A 20,597-nucleotide genomic window follows, 5' to 3' on the forward strand; every position below is an offset into this window, starting at 1 on the left:
CTGTTTAGAATACCACAGCCTGTGTGTGTTGAGGTCTGAGCTCAGCACCTTGTGTCTCCTTGAGTATCTTTCTTGCATGTGTTTAACTAACTTGAGTTTCACAACTTATATTAAACCTAAAATGCTGCCAGAATCTAAATCTGTTACGGGAATTAATGTCCTTTTGTCTGTTCTGTTTTGCAGGATGTTAGAGGCACACTGAACAGGTAAGGCTGGTTTATTGTCCTCCTCTCAGTGTGTAAGAGATGGTCTGGCTGCTGTGTAGAAATGTCAGTGCTGAACACACACAAATCCACACAAACCCACTCTGCTACCAAAGCAATGCTCCCTCATAACATGTTTATTGTGTAGGTCACATCATAGCTCCTCTCCTGTCTTCCAAAAGCTCCAGATAGTATTTAGGCCCCCAGCTTCCTCTCAAAACATCCACAATCTTTAAAAACTCTTTCTCATTCTAAGAAATATTAGTTGAGTTCTCAAAAACCCAACCTAGAGACGCTCAGACTCCTCGCCTTATGAAAATACCCCCTGAGCCCAGGGAAACGCTCATGTATCCAGAAAAAGCATCATTATCCGTAGAAACAACCTCATGTTTTCACCAGAGTACTCAAAACCTTCTTCAACATTTTTCTGACACCCTTGCCAATCCTCAAGTGTCCCTCTAGTGCTTTGAAACATCATTGGAATTGTCTAAAAACATCATTGGAATTGTCTAAAAACCAGCGGGGTTAGGGGTAGTTTGGGTAGGAGAGTGGGAGGGAGAAGAAGGGGAGGGAGGAGGGTTGGGTGGAGTTCTGGGTTGGGGAAATAAAAAAGGGGAGAAAATCTTTTTTGCAGGAAGGCAGAATTGTTCAGATGTTTACAAATCAGATCTGGTTGTATTAATAATATGTTTTGTGCAGAGGACAGACACTTGTATGATTATAGGAAATGTCCAAAATTAGATTTCTAGTTTGGAATGTTGCTGGCCTCAATAACAAACAGAAAAGAAAATTAGTACAAGAGGAGTTGGATATGTATAAGCCTCATTTAGTATTTATGTCTGAAACTCACATTAGTTACCAAGATAGAAAATTATTGTCTCAAATGGGCTATGATTTGGTTGTTTGCTCCTCTTTAGGAGCTTCGATTCGTGGAGTTGCTATACTTAAACAGAAAAGTCTACCGATGGAAATTATTAAAACTGTTTCTGATGTACGGGGCAGATGGGCGATTGCGCAAGTTCAATTGGAAACTAAGAAATTTGTTCTGTGTTTGATTTATGGGCCTAATATTGATGATCCGAAATTGTATGAGCAGTTAAACATCGAGCTATTGGAGTGGGAGGGGGAAATTTTGGTAATGGGTGATTTCAATTGCGCAATGGACTATAAAATAGACACTACTGGTTTAGGCAGTGCTAAGAGGATGCGTAAGGTTAGGGCAGCTATCATGGAGCTGGGCAGAATCCACAACTTAAAAGATATATGGCGCTCAAAACATCCAAAATTAGCTGGTTTTACTTATTATTCTGCGCCTCATCGATCTTGCTCTAGAATTGATATGGTATGGGCTTCTGATCATATAATAGAAAATTGCACTATAGAACTATGCCCGAGGGTGACCTCGGATCACAACCCGATATTAATGGAACTTAGAATTACTGACCAAAGTCCCGGTGCACGACTCTTTACATTTCCAAGGTATTTGTTTAGTGACTTACAATTCGTTTTACTTTTAAAGGAACATATAAAAGAATATATAGAATTAAACATCAACACTGCTCAAATAAATACAGTCTGGGATGCTTGTAAGTGCACCATTAGGGGCTTTGCCCAACAGTATATCTATAGGAAAAATGCTGAAAGTCGTAGAGAAACTAACATAACTATTTCTAATATTTTGCGGGTAGAGCAACAGTTAGCAGAAGCTGTCATTCAAAAAACATCAAATATTGAACTAATAAGGATGGAGCTGCTAAAATTACAATCTACCGTCAAAAAGTCATTAAGAGAAGGGTACAGTGCTAAAATCCATAAATATAAATTGGCTCAATATGAGGGAGGGGACAGAATTGGCAAAGTTCTTGCATACAAAGTTGCGGATAAGAAAGCTAGAACCAGGATTAAACAAATTAAAGGCACTGATCTATACAATTATGAACAAACAGATCAGATCCTTGACCAATTTACTAAATACTATCGCAAACTATACACACCTGACAATGTCCCCACTACTGCTAAAATTCTTCAGTACCTTGACGAGTATATGCCCACACCAATAGACACTCAAGCTGTGCATCAGCTTAACTCCAAAATAACCATGTCTGAAATAAATGAAGCAACATTCGCCCTACCCTCTGGCAAAGCGGCAGGTGAGGATAGCTTGCCTATAGAGCTATACAAAGTATGCGCACAAGAACTACTCCCTCTTCTGGAAACAGTGATGGACTCTATAACTAAGACTAGAATGGCTCCTAGGTCTTGGAAAATTGCAAAAATTGTTTTTTTTTTAAAGAAAAATAAACCCCCGGAAGAATGCGGCTCCTATCGGCCGATTTCTTTGATCAATTCAGACGTAAAAATATTTGCCAAAATCTTGGCTAAACGTTTAGCCCCCATAATGCCAGTCTTAGTTAACTCCCAGCAACACGGCTTTGTGACCGGGAGAGATACCACAGCCCATGTAAATATGGCAAATACTGCCTTTGATGTTGCCTCAACTACTCTCACCCCACTCGGGATGGTGATGTTAGATGCGGAAAAGGCATTCGACCGAGTGGGGTGGGAGTACTTGTGGGAGGTGTTGAAGAAAATTGGTATTGTGGGCCCTTATTTTGATTGGATATGCTCACTCTATGATGCACCTCGGGCAAAGATCAGCTATGGTAGAATGGAGTCATCCACGTTTCTGATAGAGAGGGGAACAAGGCAAGGTTGCCCTCTGTCCCCTCTACTTTTTGCGATATCTTTGGAGCCTTTTTTAAATGCATTAACAGCTCAGGATAGTATCACACCTGCACAACACGGGGGTAAAAATCTGAAGATAACTGCCTATGCAGATGATATAGCAATATACACTACTAATTTGGCTACAGCAATTCCGGCAATAATACAAGAGGCTGAAAACTTCGGAGTTGTGTATGGCTATAAACTTAACGTAAGCAAGACACAAGTTATTGCTAATCACAAACCTTCGGAACCAATCTTGGGTTTATGCCAAAGCGCAACTTACCTTGGAATTAAGTTGGCAGCCAATATAGAAAAGGTGATAACTATGAATTATGACTCCATGTTAAAGGAAATCACATCACTTTTAAAAAAATGGCACACGATTCCGCTTAGCCTAGTGGGGCGAATTAACTTAATTAAAATGAAGATTTTGCCCAAACTTTTGTATTTATTTAGATCAATCCCTTTACAAATTAACAAACTTTTCTTTAAGAAACTAGAAGGCATCTGTAGCAATTTTGTGTGGGGCTATAAAAAAGCACGCAGATCTATCAAATTATTGAAGCTACCTATTGAAAAGGGAGGCTTGATGTTTCCTGATTTTAGATTATATTATTTTGCTACTTTTTTTTTACGTATTCGAAGCTTGTTGAAAAACGATAGTTCCCTATTCTACCACCATTACATGCTGGGACCTGACTGCAACCAATTCTTATTTCGTGCACACGATCCTAACTACTTCAAAAGAGTTAAATTCAAGACAGCGAGACATATCAAGAAAATCTGGGACCAAATTATGACTTTAGAAAGAATTTCTTACTATAATGCCGAGCTTAGACTGTGGGGCAATCCTGGGCTACCTGGTATTTTTTCAGACGGTGTAGGGAAGATATGGGCTAGGCATGGAATTACTACTCTGGGAGACCTTTATGGCCCAAATGGTTTACTAGATTTTGGCATACTTAGGCTTATATTTCAATTAAATGAGGACATGTATTTTAAATATATCCAAATCAGGGACTTTTTACTTTGTAAGATGAGGATTGTAGAAGTATCAAACTCGGACACTTTAATATGTCTCTATTCAGATAAAGTTAAATCACTTATAAGCCTAAGCTATGGTTATCTGACTGCAAACAAACGGGATGATTGTGGGAATCTAGCGGCTAAATGGTCGACTAGACTAGGAGTCAACATTAACCCTAAACAGATCTCAGCCTCATTATGTCAAATAAACCGGGTTGTTCAATCCTCAAATTTAAGGCTCCAGCAATATCGAACAGTAACCCAGCTATATTATACTCCACAGAGAATAGCTAGTTGGACATGTGGTAACCAGACTAACGATCGTACTAAATGTCCGAAATGCGATATGGATGCAGCTGGCATCGAACATATGCTGGTCTTATGTCCGAAGCTATCTATATTTTGGAAAGGAATAACTGATGCTCTGCTGAAGAAAAAAATTAATACTCCGCCGATATCACCACAACTGATCTTACTTGATATTCAGGACAACCATAGTCAATGTAGGGATTTATTAACAATTGTATATGCTTGTGCAAGGCTAGTCATAGCCAGATCCTGGATCTTAAAAGATCCTCCAAGCGTAATGGAATGGTGGAGCTTGATAAATGAAATTAATGTTATGGAACTATCCTTAGCAAGACTTAGAGGACCGAATGCCTTGAAAAAGAAAGAAAAAATGTGGGGAACCTTCACTTGTTTTGAACTATAATCATGTTTACAGGCCAGTGTTTAATTTATTGTTCTAACTATGGTTTTCTGAAAAGCATTTTTGAAACTATATTGGTTTATCCCCTGCTTTAGCTGTTAAATGAAAGATTGTATATAATTTTTTTTGTATTGTATGATGATGTTCTTCCTGCAATAATAAATAATATATATAAAAAAAAAAAGGAATTGTCTAAAAACCACATCCTCTTCTAAACATGTCTCAGTCTTTATATAGGAGCGTGTGTAGGTCCCTAGAGGGCCACAACCCTGATGTTATGCCCTAGTTTAAGAAACGTGCATAAGGTATTGATTATGCCTATCTGACCAGGAGGGGCCATTGTAGCCAGAGTTAAATTACTGATGTTTTCCGGTGAATTAGCAAGTACATGAAAGCAGCTCATTCTAAGATAGTGAAAGGTATAGTAGAGAGACATGAACAACTGTCCAGACTGAAGCAAAGTAACACAGCTGCTGAGTTTCAATACTATAAAACATTTAGGACCCAATTCACAAAGGTAAACTTAGACCAAAAGTCCATTTACTACTTTCGGTATTCACAAAAATAGGTTTCGAGTAGTATCTTCATGTCTGCACTTGGGCAGTGTCCGCGCTAGGGCTGGAATCTCCGCACTCATGGCGGACTCTCAGCCCCAAGTGTGGACGTTCCACTGCCCAAGTGCGGATGTAAATATTCTACACCTAACTTTACTTTGTGAATAATGAAAAACGTAACATTAGACTTTTGGTCCAAGTTTATCTTTGTGAACTGGGCCCTTGGTATCCAGGGTCAATGTTTCACATTCAGGGGTTTATGCATAATGGAAAATTACACACAGATTCTGTATGTTCAGGAGGCAGCGCCAACGCATGCTTCACCCACTTGTGATTAAGACTAAGGGGCACATGTATCAACATCCGTGTTTGCGATTCTCAAATAGCGATTTTTTAGAAATCGCTATTTGAGAATTGCAAAATGGGATGTATTAAAAAAATCGCAAATATTTAGTGATTTCTTAGTATTCCTTAATTGCGATTAGCAAAATGCGTAATCGCAATTAAGGAACACCTTCCCATTCAGGAAGCCCATAGGAATGAATGGGAAATAATTCTCAATTTGAGAATCGCAAACTGAGAATAATTTCAAGGGTGGAAGGATGTCATAAGGGCACCTGATGCACCTCTGAAATGAACATGTGTGCACATATGGCGCACATACATGCACTAAGGGCACGTATGTGCGCCACATGGCACCTTTAAAAATGCTAAAAATTGTATTTTAAAGGAAATCGCAAATTACCACCAACTTGAAGTTGGTGGTAATTTGTGATTTCTTAAGATGAAATCACACAACTTGGGTGCTTGTTACATAGCATTTAAGGAATCACAATTTGCGATTCCTTAAATGCTTGCACAAAATTAAGGAATCGCACATTTTTCAATTCCCGAATATTGCGATGTGATTTTACACATACATTATGTTTTGCAAATTTTTTTCACAAATGCAGCTTTTTTGCGAATCGCAGCAATTCTGACAAAAAATCCGTTTCATAGATATGCGCCTAAGGCTTTCCAAAGGAAATGTTTTAGAGCAGTTATTAAAAATTATATCTAACCTCAACTTCTATGATGATGTGTTTGCCTACCACATGTGTAATGAACTGCACATCAAGCCATCAATTTCAGACCCAGTGAGTGTATACAACCCCCCCAAAAAAAAAATAATAATGAGACGTGTATGGAGTACAGCACTCACTAAAAGAAGAGACAACATAAAATGAACATGGATTACATCAATAGTCATTCTATAAAAAGTACACCTTACACTTTCTCTTCTGTTCCACTCACTGTAAAATTTGCTTCCTTTAATATAGATAATAATTCCTCTGAATAATTTCTCAATTTGTGCCTCCATTAATTTTTATTCATTCTTTAGTAATATCTCAACAGCCCTCAAAGGGCCCATATAGTCCTCATTAAACCAACTCTGTTCTTCAGATCTGCTTTCGGTGAATGAGACCCTTGTTTGTACTTCAATGACTTCCCTTCACCCCACGGCATCCTCAGGGGTCGCATCAAACCAATCCCACGGCATCCTCAGGGGTCGCATCAAACCAATCCCACGGCATCCTTAGGGGTCAGCATCAAACCAATCCCACAGCATCCTCAGGGGTCAGCATCAAACCAATCCCACGGCATCCTCAGGGGTCAGCATCAAACCAATCCCACTGCATCCTCAGGGGTCGCATCAAACCAATCCCACGGCATCCTCAGGGGTCAGCATCAAACCAATCCCACGCCATCCTCAGGGGTCAGCATCAAACCAATCCCACGGCATCCTCAGGGGTCAGCATCAAACCAATCCCACGGCATCCTCAGGGGTCGCATCAATCCAATCCCACGGCATCCTCAGGGGTCGCATCAAACCAATCCCACGGCATCCTCAGGGGTCGCATCAAACCAATCCCACGGCATCCTCAGGGATCAGCATCAAACCAATCCCACGGCATCCTCAGGGGTCAGCATAAAACCAATCCCATGGCATCCTCAGGGGTCAGCATCAAACCAATCCCACTGCATCCTCAGGGGTCGCATCAAACCAATCCCACGGCATCCTGAGGGGTCAGCATCAAACCAATCCCACGGCATCCTCAGGGGTCGCATCAAACCAATCCCGTGGCATCCTCAGGGGTCGCATCAAACCAATCCCACGGCATCCTCAGGGGTCAGCATCAAACCAATCCCACGGCATCCTCAGGGGTCACATCAAACCAATCCTTGAACCTTTGAAAGGTTTCAGGACCTTCACTTCTGGCAACAGAGACGATGAGGAAGAGATGAAGACTGGAATACTCAGAATGAGAGAGAAGGAGAAAAGAGAAAGAGGTGGAACAAGAGACAAAGGTAGAACAAGAGACAAAGGTAGAACGAGAGACAAAGGTAGAACAAGAGACAAAGGTAGCTGAACAGTAACGGAACAAGAAGGAGGGATAAATGCAGAGGGAGGTATAGAAGAGGCAGGCATTGGAGAGGGGGTTATCTGCCTGCCAGTGGCATCATTCCACTTTTTGAGCTGCGCTGGAATTGAGTGCACATGTTTTGAATAACCTAAAAGCAGTTTGGGTCCCAATAGAGGGGCTTATACTCCACAACTATACAGAGTGGCACCTGGAAGCAGTTCAAAAAATAAATAGAAGAAAAGTTGAGGATCCATCTTAGGTCGGTGTTAGAAGCAGCCGTTTAGAAGTAGTCAAACCAAAGATCTTAGCCTTGAAATGGGATATCTACAAACAGAACTTGCAGCAGGATCCAAAGTGAAGGACTTCAAAACCTCAAGGTGGAGGATCTCGAAGACTCCCAGGTGCAGAACAGCAGGCTCTCCAAGGTGCAGAACCTCGGGGAGTCCAAGGTGCAGGAGCTCAGACACTCCACGATGCAGGACCGCAGTCTCTCTGAGGTGCAGGACCTCAGGAGCCTTCAAGGTGCAGATCTTGATTCTTTCTGAGGTAGAACTTCAGTGAGAGCAGTGTCCAGAGGTTCAAAGTATCAGGGATCCAGAGAATCAAATTGCAGAACCCCAGAGACTCTAAGGTGCAGGGCTTAAAAGAGTCCAATGTTTAGTGTTTTAGAGATGTCAAGGTACAAGCCTTCAGTTTTTCCAAGTCACAGGGATGATGCAGTGATTACAAGGTACAGGAATCCAGAGATTCCAAGGTACAGAACTGCAGTGATTCCAAGGTATAGGAATCCAGAGATTCCAAGGTACAGAACTGCAGTGATTCCAAGGTATAGGAATACAGAGGATCCAAGGTACAGGAATACAGAGATTCCAAGGTGCAGAACTGCAGAGATTCCAAGGTATAGGAATCCAGAGATTCCAAGGTACAGGAATACAGAGATTCCAAGGTGCAGGATTACAGAGAATCCAAGGTACAGGAATACAGAGAATCCAAGGTACAGACCTGCAGGGATTCCAAGGATCATGAGTCTAGAGATTCCAAGGCACAGGAATCCAGAGATGATTCCAAGGTACAGGAATACAGAGAATCCAAGGTACAGGAATACAGAGAATCCAAGGAACAGAACTGCAGGGATTCCAAGGATCATGAGTCTAGAGATTCCAAGGCACAGGAATCCAGAGATGATTCCAAAGTACAGGAATCCAGATATTCCAAGGTACAGGAATACAGAGAATCCAAGGTACAGGAATACAGAGAATCCAAGGAGCAGAACTGCAGCGATTCCAAGGATCATGAGTCTAGAGATTCAAGGCACAGGAATCCAGAGATGATTCCAAGGTACAGGAATACAGAGAATCCAAGGCACAGGAATCCAGATATTCCAAGGTACATGAATACAGAGACTCCAAGGTACAGGAATACAGAGAATCCAAGGTACGGGAATGCAGAGATTCCAAGGTACAGGAATACAGAGAATCCAAGGAGCAGAACTGCAGGGATTCCAAGGATCATGAGTCTAGAGATTCAAGGCACAGGAATCCAGAGATGATTCCAAGGTACAGGAATACAGAGAATCCAATTCACAGGAATCCAGATATTCCAAGGTACATGAATACAGAGACTCCAAGGTACAGGAATACAGAGAATCCAAGGTACGGGAATGCAGAGAATCCAAAGTACAGGAATACAGAGAATCCAAGATACAGGATTGCAGAGAATTAAAGGTACAGGAATGCAGAGAATCCAAGGTACAGAACTGCAGGGATTCCAAGGATCATGAGTCTAGAGATTCCAAGGAAGAGGAATCCAGAGATGATTCCAAGGTACAGGAATACAGAGAATCCAAGGCACAGGAATCCAGATATTCCAAGGTACAGGAATCGAGAGAATTCAAGGTACAGGAATACAGAGAATCCAAGGAGCAGAACTGCAGGGATTCCAAGGATCATGAGTCTAGAGAGTCCAAGGTACAGGAATACAGAGAATCCAAGGTACAGGAATACAGAGAATCAAAGGTACAGGAATACATTGAATCCAAGGTACAGGAATACAGAGAATCCAAGGAGCAGAACTGCAGGTATTCCAAGGATCATGAGTCTAGAGATTCCAATGCACAGGAAAACAGAGAATCCAAGGTACAGGAATACAGAGATTCTAAGGTACAGGAATCCAGAGAATTCAAGGTACAGGAACACAGAGAATCCAAGGAGCAGAACTGCAGGGATTCCAATGATCATGAGTCTAGAGATTCCAAGGCACAGGGAAATCATAGATTCCAAGGAGCAGAACTGCAGAGATTCCAAGGTACATGGATCCAGAGAATCCAAGGTCCAGGAATCCATAGATTCCAAGGTACTGGAATCCAGAGGATCCAAGGTACAGGAATCCAGAGATTTTAAGGTACAGGAATACGTAGAATCCAAGGTGCAGAACTGCAGAGAATCCAACGACCATGAGTCTAGAGATTCCAGGGCACAGGAATACAGAGATTCCAAGGTGCAGGACTGCAGAGATTCCAAGGTACATGGATCCAGAGAATCCAAGGTCCAGGAATCCAGAGATTCCAAGGCACAGGAATACAGAGATTCCAAGGTACAGGACTCCACAGATTCCAATGTACAGGAATACAGAGATTCCAAGGTGCAGAACTGCAGAGATTCCAAGGATCATGTCATAGATGCACCAAGGTAAAATCCGCTAGCAAAGGGGCAGATTCTCAGAAACTGCCCCTTTGCGACCGGTATTTTTGCATTTGGGATGCATCAACCCAAATGCAAAAATCGCAAATTGGAAATCGCAAAATTGCGATTACTTGCATTTAAGGAATCTCAAATTGAGATTCCTTAAATACAATGCATTAAAGTTTAAAAAATAGCTATTTCGCTAATAGGGATCGCAAATTGCCATGAAATTGAACTTCATGGTAATTTGCAAAAACTTTGAAAAATGCACTAAAGTGCATTTTTCAAAGTTTCATGTGGGGCATGTGTTTGCGCAACATATGTGCACAGATCAATTACAGAGGTGCTATTCCTTAATTGCGACTCGCAATTTGCGAGTCGCAATTAAGGAATTTTAAGAAATTGCTGTTTTTTGTGATTTCTTCATGCATTGCATTTTGCTATTCCTTAATAGCGAATCGTTATTTTTCGCTATTAAGGAATAGCAAAATGGGTTCTTGATGCATCTGGGGCATGAGTCTAGAGATTCCAAGCTGAAGAACTTCAAGGAATTAAAGTTACAAGATTTCTGGAATATAAACCTGCAGGTCGTTCAGAGATTCTAAAGTTCATAGATCCAGAGATTCCTCAGTAGTGCATTTTAAGGACCCCATGGAGGTTAGTAATTCCAGGTTGAAGCTTTCACAGACAGGGGACAGGAGGTAAGATTTCACAGACACTTATACTCAGCACTGCTGAGATATTCATGCAGAGGATGATGAGGAAGAGGAAGAAGGCACATCTCCTTCAGCCACTCAACCGGACTACACTGGACAGACCAGAGCTGCGTCCACTTCAACTTTAGGAGAACCACGACCCACCACCACCCGCAACAGGTTCCCCGCAGAAGCTGGAGCAAGATCACTGCCGACCAGCTCACCACCGCCCTCAGCCAGAACCTGCACACCAACATGACGGACCCCCAACGAAGCAGCCCGCAACCTCACACAGTGGCTCACCAACTGCGCCGACGAACTCGCACAACTGAAGAATCCTCCCAGCAGACCCAGCAGCAGGAAAGCCTTGTGGTTTACCAACGACCTCAAAAACTCCAAGAAAACCTGCCGCACCCTCAAGAAAGCCTGGTGCCACGACCAGACAGCAGAACATATGACCGCCCTCAAGAACGCCACCCGCAAACACCACCAGCTGATCCGCACCACCAAGAAGACAACATTCAAAGAACGACTGGACAACAACACCCACAACAGCAAGAAACTCTTCAGCATCGTTAAAGAGCTCTCCAACCCCAGCGCCTGCAACCACGACATCACACCCTCGCAAGACCTCTGCGACTCACTCACCTCGTTCTTCCACCGCAAGATCGCTGACATACACAACAGCTTCGGCACGCTGACCACGCACCCAACCACCATCCTCTGCACCTGGACCCCTATCAGCACGGAAGACACCACCCGCCTGATGAACACCATCCACTCAGGCTCCCCTACCGACCTCTGTCCACACCACATTTTCAACAAAGCCAACTCCATCATCGCACCCCAACTCCGAAACATCATCAACAGCTCCTTCGCATCTGCCACATTCCCGGAGAGCTGGAAACATGCCGAGCTGAGTGCCCTCCTGAAGAAACCCACTGCGGACCCCACGGACCTGAAGGACTTCCGCCCCATCTCGCTCCCCCCTTTCCAGCCAAAGTCATCGAGAAGACCGTCAACAGACAACTCTCCGCCTTCCTCGAGACCAACGGATCCCTCGACCCCTCACAGTCCGGTTTCCGAGCAAACCACAGCACCGAGACCGCCCTCATCGCAGCCACCGACGACATCAGGTCCCTGCGCAACTAAGGGGAAACAGCTGCCCTCATCCTCCTGGACCTCTCAGCAGCCTTCGACACCGTATGCAACCGCACCCTAATACAGCGCCTCAGCAACACTGGAATCAAAGGAGCGGCCCTGGAGTGGATCATCTCATTCCTCGACGGAAGAACCCAGAGAGTCCGCCTCCCCCTGTTCTGATCCGCGGCCACCGAAGTCATCTGCGGCGTTCCACAAGGATCCTCACTCAGCCCCACCCTCTTCAACGTCTACATGAGCCCTCTCGCAGCCATCGCACGCCAACACAACCTCAACATCATCTCCTACACCGATGACACCCAGCTGATCCTCTCCCTCACCAACGACCCCGCCACCGCCAAAGCCAACCTCCAGGAAGGAATGAAAGACGTCGTGGAATGGATGAAGATCCGCCGTCTGAAACTGAACTCAGACAAGACGGAAGTCCTCATCCTCGGACCATCTCTCTCTGCCTGGGATGACTCCTGGTGGCCCCCGGCCCTGGGGACCGCACCCAAGTCAATGGACCACGCACGCAACCTGGGCTTCATCCTGGACTCCTCCCTTACTATGACCAAGCAAGTCAACGCCATCTCGTCATCCTGCTTCAACACCCTGCGCATACTCCTAAAGATCTTCCGATGGATCCCTTTCAAAGCCAGGAAGACGGTCTCCCAGGCCGTCTGGACTACGGGAACACCCTCTACGCTGGAACGACAGCCAAACTCCAGAAAAGACTCCAGCACATTCAGAACGCCTCAGCACAACTCATCCTGGACATCCCTCGCCACAGCCACATCTCTGTCCACCTGAAAGACCTGCACTGGCTCCCCGTCAACAAGAGGATCACGTTCAGACTCCTCACCCACGCACTCAAGGCTCTCCAAGACACGGGCCCGAAGTACCTCAACAGCCGCCTCACATTCTACACACCCACCCGCCAGCTCCGATCTGCCAGCCTCGCCCTCGCCTCCATCCCACGAATCTGCAAATCCACCGTCGGAGGAAGATCCTTCTCCTACCTGGCAGCCAAGACATGGAACTCCCTCCTCACTCACCTACGGCTGACCCTGGACCATCTCTCCTTCAGGAAACAACTCAAGACCTGGCTGTTCGAGCAGTAGTGACCCCCCCCCCCCCCCCACCCCAGCGCCTTGAGACCCTTACGGGTGAGTAGCACGCTATACAAATTCAGCTGATTGATTGTAAGCGCAAGAGAAAGAGAGAGAGACACAGAAACATGGAGAGCAAGACAGACGGACAGGAGATCAGGAGAGTGAGGAGAAGATCAGGAGAGCTATAATGAGAGTGAATGAGAGAGTGAGAGATAGTTTTTGTGTGATTATCTGCCTTTGAGATGCCAAGAACTGTGAGAGAAAGAGACAAACAAACCAAGAGTGTGAGTGAGAAAGAGAGTGTGTGTGGTTGTGTTTGGAGCGGCTCGTATTATTCAGTAGCAGAGAAGCAAAGAGGGACTGAGGGAGATACAGATGCTGAGAGAGCGATGGACAGAGAGTGAGTGTAGTAACATCAACTGTTCACAACGATGTTTGTGCTGTTAGTCACAGAGAGAGACAGAAAATGTGGGAAGGAGAGAGAGTGAAACAAAGCAGAGACAATATGGCACATAGAGTTAGTGTGTGTGAGTGTTTGTGTTTATATTAACAGAGAATGTTCACAGTTACTCTGGGGATCCCTGGAGCTTTCCGAAAGAGAGGAACTAACACAAAGGGGTGGGAGAGAGGAAGAGAGAATGATGCAGGTGATCAGATAAATAAACAAAGATGGAGAGAGTGGCTGAGTGCATTGTAGCTGAGTTTTCCATTGATTCCTCTGAGGCCCTGAAGCCTGCATTATCATGTGCTCATCTCAGCAGGGGTTTGAGCAGAGGGGCATTCAGAGTGTGAGGGATAGTTTGTGACACTTTTTATACCACTCGAGCGGCTGGAGGGGGTGGGGGGTTAAGAAACTTCAAATGCTGTCCTGCATGAGCGCCTCTGATAACAGTATTTTTTTGCCAATAACAGGATGTATGTGCTGTTCCTTTTCAGATTCTGTAGCCTCTGCATGCTCTGTTGCATTAAAATAATTTCTGTGTTCTTCCAGGTCAGTGAAGGGGAACTTTCATTGTCCAGAGCAGGACATGACAAAAAGAAAAGAAAAAGAAACAAATATTAATATTGTAAAAACTCATAAACCTGAAGAGGAGATGAATAAATATAAAGGTAGGTGAACTTGAGCTGAATACAATTATATTTTTTAACTTACACTGATGTCTTTAGCGGGCCTTCACCATCTTCAACAGGTACCAATTTCACCCTCACAAAGATCTGCGAAAAGACCCCTTTTAAGTCCAGAACCTCTTGCTGGGGCCAAGAACAGAAGTCAATGATTTTTTTTATTTTTTTATCTGGAAAGTTTTATACAGTGCTGGCTAGACCCAGAGCTATCAGAGCGCTTCACATGAGGATCCTCAGGTTACAGGTTACAAAAGTTACATAAGATACAGTTACGGTTGCAGTTACAAGTATAAGCTGAGGAGAAAAACATGAGATTACACAATAAAAAATTATTAGCGCGTAGCCAAAACCAAGGCTCGGGTCATATGGGGAAAGGAGAGAAAGGGGGGAACAGGGGAGAGGAATGTAGATAGTGTCAGGAAGACCGGAGGGGGGTAAAGTACTTCTGGAGGAGTAAAGCATTGAAAGCAGTCTAAGAGGCAGACAGATAACACCATGAAGAACTGTGAGAACCATCGTCCGATGTCCGGCTGGGTAGGTGTTAGCCGTGGGGGGGATCATAGCCAGACTTCTCTATAGCTGCATGGGACAGCTCCACCTGTCAACAGCCAAGGGTGCTTGGGCTCCGCAATAAGGCCAAACAGTTTCTGAGCAATGCACTCAAAGTAGTCAAAGAGAAAGACAGATGAAGCTGTGTAGAACCCTGAGAACAAATGTCCTATGTCCGGCTAGGTAGGTGACGGTCAAGGGGGTGAACCAGACTCCTCTATAGCTGCATAGGACAGCTCCACCGGGCAACAACCAAGGGTTGTTGGGTTCTGCGGTAGGTACAAATAGTTTCTTTGTTGCCCATGAGGCAGTGTCATCAATCCATAGAAGGTAACCATCCAGGTGTTACTTGGAACCTCCGTCCTCCTCATCCTCCAGCTCGCCCCATGGGATGAGAGGTGGAAGAGCCGCTGTGGTCACTCTTGGAGAGGTCCCTGTAGCCCCGGAGAACAAATGTTGGATCCCTCGCCCACACAGGGAGGAAGAGTGCTTGTGTGGAAGGCCCACTGATGGCGGCCATTTTAGGGTCAGGCTCTCCTCGCATGATTTTGTTGTCCAGATAGGGGTGCATTGTCCACTGACCTCCCTATCGTTCTGCGGAGGATCACTTGCTAGATATATTTGAGCAAAGGAGTTTTACACAAGGACGGTACATATATATTTATACATATATCTATATATATATTCACTGAAAAAAACATAGGTTTCAGGCCTTATATAGTTAGGAATTAGCATTTAAAAAACCTTTGAAATTCACTCAAAAAACTATAGGTTTTAGGGGTGTTATAGGTAGCTGGACATTTCACTCATACAAAACCATTGAATTGCTCCTATATAGTTAGTTGTACTAACTATATTTCGCGCACCTGCAATCCACTGCTGATGATGTCACATATTACATCATTCATGACATGGTCAGTGACATCACTGATGACATCTCAAATGACATCACTGATGACATCACTGATGACATCATCCAGTGAATGTGGTTTGCTTCGTTATTTAAATATGCATTATATATATATATATAGCAATTTGCATTGAAGAATGAGTGGATATATAAAAATAAATATTTGAATGGAGGATTTAGTAGCAGTGTAATTGACTGTTTACTTTAACAATTTATAGTGTCTCACTACATATAGTGGATAGTGACTAAACTGTGTGAATAACTGTATCACTTTGTCAGTTGTTGGGTAAACTGGTTCTCCAGTTGGTTACTAGCTATGTGAAAGTCTATATTAGTTATTGATTAGTTAACTGAGTATTTGTATGGGAGAGTGAATGTGTGTGTGGTTCGGTGGGGGGTGTGTGTCTGCCCAAAGATGTGTGAATAGTTGATTCTGTAGATATATGAAGTTAAAACTACATATTCTAACAGTTGTTTGGGTTAGTGGATATCTTTATGGGTGTGGTGATGAGCAAATATATTTCTCAATCGTACATGTCCAACAAACTAGAAAAATAAAAGGCAGTGTATGTGTCAGTTGTTGTATATAAATAAGTATACATAAGACTCAATGATTGTGTGAGTGACTATATGGATAATTGTATACTTGTAATAATGATTCTATAATACACTAAGTATGACTTACTATCTAAATGAATAGATGAAGTGGTGTTTGTATAAGTGTGTAGCTAAGTAAGTATGTAAGTATGATCCATTGTTTACATAAGTGAGTAGCATAACTTCATATGTGAATAGGTTGTGTGCTGGTGTGTAATGTCGATATAGGTGTATAAGTATTTTTGATAGTGTTCTATTGTTCATTGACAGCATGTATGAGTGAATCTACAGGTAAGTGATTAGATGTGTGTATACATCTAGGAATCTCTGAGTGGGTTTTTAGATACTTGTATTGCTGTGTCAATGGATTCAAATATGATATTCTGTATTTTACAAAAAGTGAGGAAAGATTTTACTAGTGTATGAAAAGGTGTATGTGATTGTCACGTGGATGATGTCATCAGTGATGACATCAGTGATGTCATTTGAGATGTCATCAGTGATGTCACTGGCCATGTCATGAATGATGTAATACGTGACATCATCAGCAGTGGATTGCGGGTGAGCGAAATATAGTTAGTACAACTAACTATATAGGAGCAATTTCAATGGTTTTGTATGAGTGAAATGTCCAGCTAACTATAACACACCTAAAACTTATAGTTTTTTATAGTGAATTTCAAAGGTTTTTAAGTGCTAATTCCTAACTATATAAGGCCTGAAACCTATGGTTTTTTAAGTGAATTTCAAAGGTTTTTTAAATGCTAATTCCTAACTATATAAGGCCTGAAACCTATGTTTTTTTCAGTGAATTTCAAAGGTTTTTTAAATGCTAATTCTTAACTATATAACGCCTGAAACCTATGGTTTTTTCATTGAATTTCAAAGGTTTTTTGAATGCTAATTCCTAACTATAACGTGTGTTAAACCTATGTTTTCTTCTGTGAATTTCAAAGGTTTTTTAAATGCTAAATCTTAACTATGACGTGTGTAAAAGCTATGATTTTCTAGTGAATTTTCAATATTTTTTAAATGCTAATTTGTAAATCATTATTTAATTATACATTTATTTTTCAACAAACTGCCTTTGTATATTATAATACATTGACTGTATTATGTAATATGCAACAGCACATGTATTTTTTATGATTTGCATAAAGTTGAACAGCATACTCTACATCTTCAATCCACATGTAAACAGTCAAATTTGTTTTGTTGTTTTTTTTTGTGTTTTTCAAATGTGCGCGCACCGTGCGCGCACCTCGCGATTTATTTTTTTTGCCCTGCGGGGTTCTTTAGGGACCCCCTGACAAGGTTTAGGGGGTCAGAGTGTCTCTAACCTGCCTCATTTTCACGTTGTCCACTATTGTTTTTGAGTTACTTTTGCTTCGGGGGTGCATGTACCGTGCGCGCACCTCGCGATTTATTTTAAAAAAAATCTTTTTTTTTTTTGCCCGTCGGGGTACTTCAGGGACCCCCTGAGAAGGCCTAGGGGGTCAGGGAGTCTCTTCCTTGCCTCCTTTTCACGTTTAGAAACTTTTATGAAAATCGGGTAAAACGCCATTTTGATGCGACGTGCGCGCACGTCAAGGCATGTAACTCGAAAACAACACTTTTCATTGGTTCATAGTAGTTTCTGTTCTAGAATCTTCAAAAACCCCACCCACTTCCCTCACTATCTGTTTCACTCTCTTGGGAGAAGAATCTTTCCAGCTTTCCACAGAGATTTGAAAACATGGCACAAAGACAGGATTCCTCTTCAGAATCAGATGAGCAAGAACATCAGGTACCTGCTAAGAAGGGGAAGGAATCGTTTATTTGGCAATTTTTTACTTTTCCTAAAGGGCAGAAAAAAGTAAATGCCCCAAAAGTGAAATGCAACATTTGTGGATCTGTCCTCTCGAGGGGAAACCCTCAAAAGAAACATTAATTCTCAATCCACACAATGATACGGCACGTCAAGAATGTGCACCCTGTGCAGTTTGCACAGGCTTCAACAAGAGCCCTTGCATCGCAAATTCCACTTGCTGTGGCCAGCACATCGACAGCACCACCATATGCCTCACCATCCACCTCACAATTGGATCTAAGGCCATTCCTGAGTTCCGTGCACATGAGATGCAACATGTGCAATGAAATAATCGTCTACGGGGAGCAGAGCCTCAATCTGATTGAACGTAGATTTCGAGACCACCAATGCTTTTTTATTTTTCATTTACTTTGTTCCTGTTGAACAGTTTTGCCGTTCCAGTTTCCTGTTCCTGTTTGAAAAAAATATATATAAAACTTTCAAAAAAGAAAAAAATATATAAAACAACAACACAAAAAAAAAGTTATTTTCAGAACTTACTCACTTCTCCAAAAAGAGCTGCATTTCTTACACACTGTCATTCATTTTTTGAATGAATGTGTAGTGTATAAATGAATGACTGAAATGACTGAGTGAAGAGGAGGAAGGGACTGAGGGAATGAGTGAGGAAAGGGGAGTATGGTGAGTGAGGAAAGGGGAGTCAAAGAGTGACTGAAAGAAGGGGACTAAGGGTAGGGGAGTGAGTTAAGGGGAGTGAAAATGTAAGGGAAGGGCAGTAAGGAAAGGAGAGTGAGGGAGGCGGAGTGAGAAAAGTGGAGAGGGGCGGAGTCAGGGAAGGGGAGTAAGGGACAGGGAGGGGGAAATAGAGTAGGGTAAGGTGAGTCAAGGTAAGAGAAGTGGAGTGATGGTGAGGGAAGGGGTATGACAATGATAAAAGGGAGGTAAGTGAAAGTGAGAAGTGGGGAGTTAGGGAGAGAGAAATTGAGTGAGGGAATGGAGGGACGTAGGAAAGCGTAGTGAGGGAAGGGGACTGAGGATTTAAATGAGTGAAGGAGAGTGAGGGAGAGTGAGGCAAAGAGAGCAGAAAAGACAAGAGGGGTGAGATACAGACAGGAGGAAATGTAGTGGGGAAAGGGGAGTGACAGTGAGTGAAGGGCAGTGACAGTTAGAGAAGGGGTATGAGGGTGAGGGAAGGAGAATGAGGGAGAAAAAATAAAATTAAGAGAGAAGGAAAGTGAGTGAGATAGAGAGTAGGGGAATGGTAGAATAACAGAAGAAATGAGATTAAGAGTAAAGAAGAGAGAGGGAAAGAGTAACAGAGTGGGAGACCAAGGTACTGAGAAGGAGTAAGGCAGTTAGAATAAATGAGACAGAGGGAGAAAGGAAGAGAAACATACAGAAAAAAAAGAGAGAGAATGAGTGAACGAAACGGAGTAAGTGAGATGAAGTGAGGGAGTCTTGAAAAAGTATTGAAGGCAAGAGAGTGACATAAGGGGAGTGAGGGAGTGAAGAATAGTGAAAGGCAGTAACAGTGAGAGAAAGGGTTTGAGGGTAACAAAAGTGAAATGACAGAAAAAAAGAGATTTAAAGAGTGGAAAAGGGACTGAGAGATAAAGGAGGAGTGAAGGAAACAGAAAAGGAAAGAGAGGAAGAATGAGTGAGAGAGAGAGACGAAGACAGTAGAGAGAAAAAGAGGTTAGACTGAGTGAGACACAGGGAGAGAGGGAGAGAAAAATGTACAGAAGACGAGTGAGAGACTAAAGGAATGGGAGAGAAGGGGTATGAGTTTGAGAAAAGGGGGTAAGAGAAAGTGAGAGATGTGGAATGTGGGAGAGAGAAGTGGAGTGAGGGGATGGAGGGAGTTAGAAAATAGGAGTGAGAGAAGGAGAAGGAGAGCGAGGGGGAGTGAAAGGGTGAGAATTACAGACAGAAGGAAGTGGAGTGGGGGAAGGGGAATGACTGTGAATGAAAGGCAGTGACAGTTAGACACAATGAGAGAAAGAGAGAGCAAGCAACTGAGAATGAGTGAGGCAGTTAGAATGAGTGAGAGAAAGGGAGCCAGGGAGAGGAACATGGAAGAAAAAAATGAGGGAAGGTATAAACGAAGGGGAGTAAATGAAATTGAGTGAGGGAGTGAAAAAAGAGGAGTGAAGGAAGGAGAGTGAGGGAAGGGGAGTGAGGGAAAAGTACTGAGGGTGAGTGAAAGGCACTAACAGTGAGAGAATGAGTATAAGAGTGATGAAAGGGGAATGAGAGAGAAGGAAGGAGATTAAGAGAGAGGAAAGGGGACTGAGGGATAAAGTAGGAGTGAAGGAAAAAGAAAGAGAAGGACAGAAAGGGTGAGGGAAAGA

The 20,597-nt window shown here is 43.0% G+C and overlaps 1 protein-coding gene across 1 annotated transcript in view; it reads left to right on the top strand.

Moving 5' to 3' along the window:
• Nucleotides 1–20,597, top strand: part of LOC147693208 (tripartite motif-containing protein 5-like) — a 156,549-nt gene that overhangs the window by 117,909 nt on the left and 18,043 nt on the right. The window contains exons 3-4 of the mRNA XM_086933605.1: nt 184–206; nt 14,247–14,365. Of these exons, the coding sequence (XP_086789731.1) occupies nt 184–206; nt 14,247–14,365 (142 nt within the window). The remainder of the gene's footprint in view (nt 1–183; nt 207–14,246; nt 14,366–20,597) is intronic.

Source organism: Lissotriton vulgaris, chromosome 8 (assembly GCF_964263255.1).
Source record: "Lissotriton vulgaris chromosome 8, aLisVul1.2, whole genome shotgun sequence".
Classification (NCBI taxonomy): domain Eukaryota; kingdom Metazoa; phylum Chordata; class Amphibia; order Caudata; family Salamandridae; genus Lissotriton; species Lissotriton vulgaris.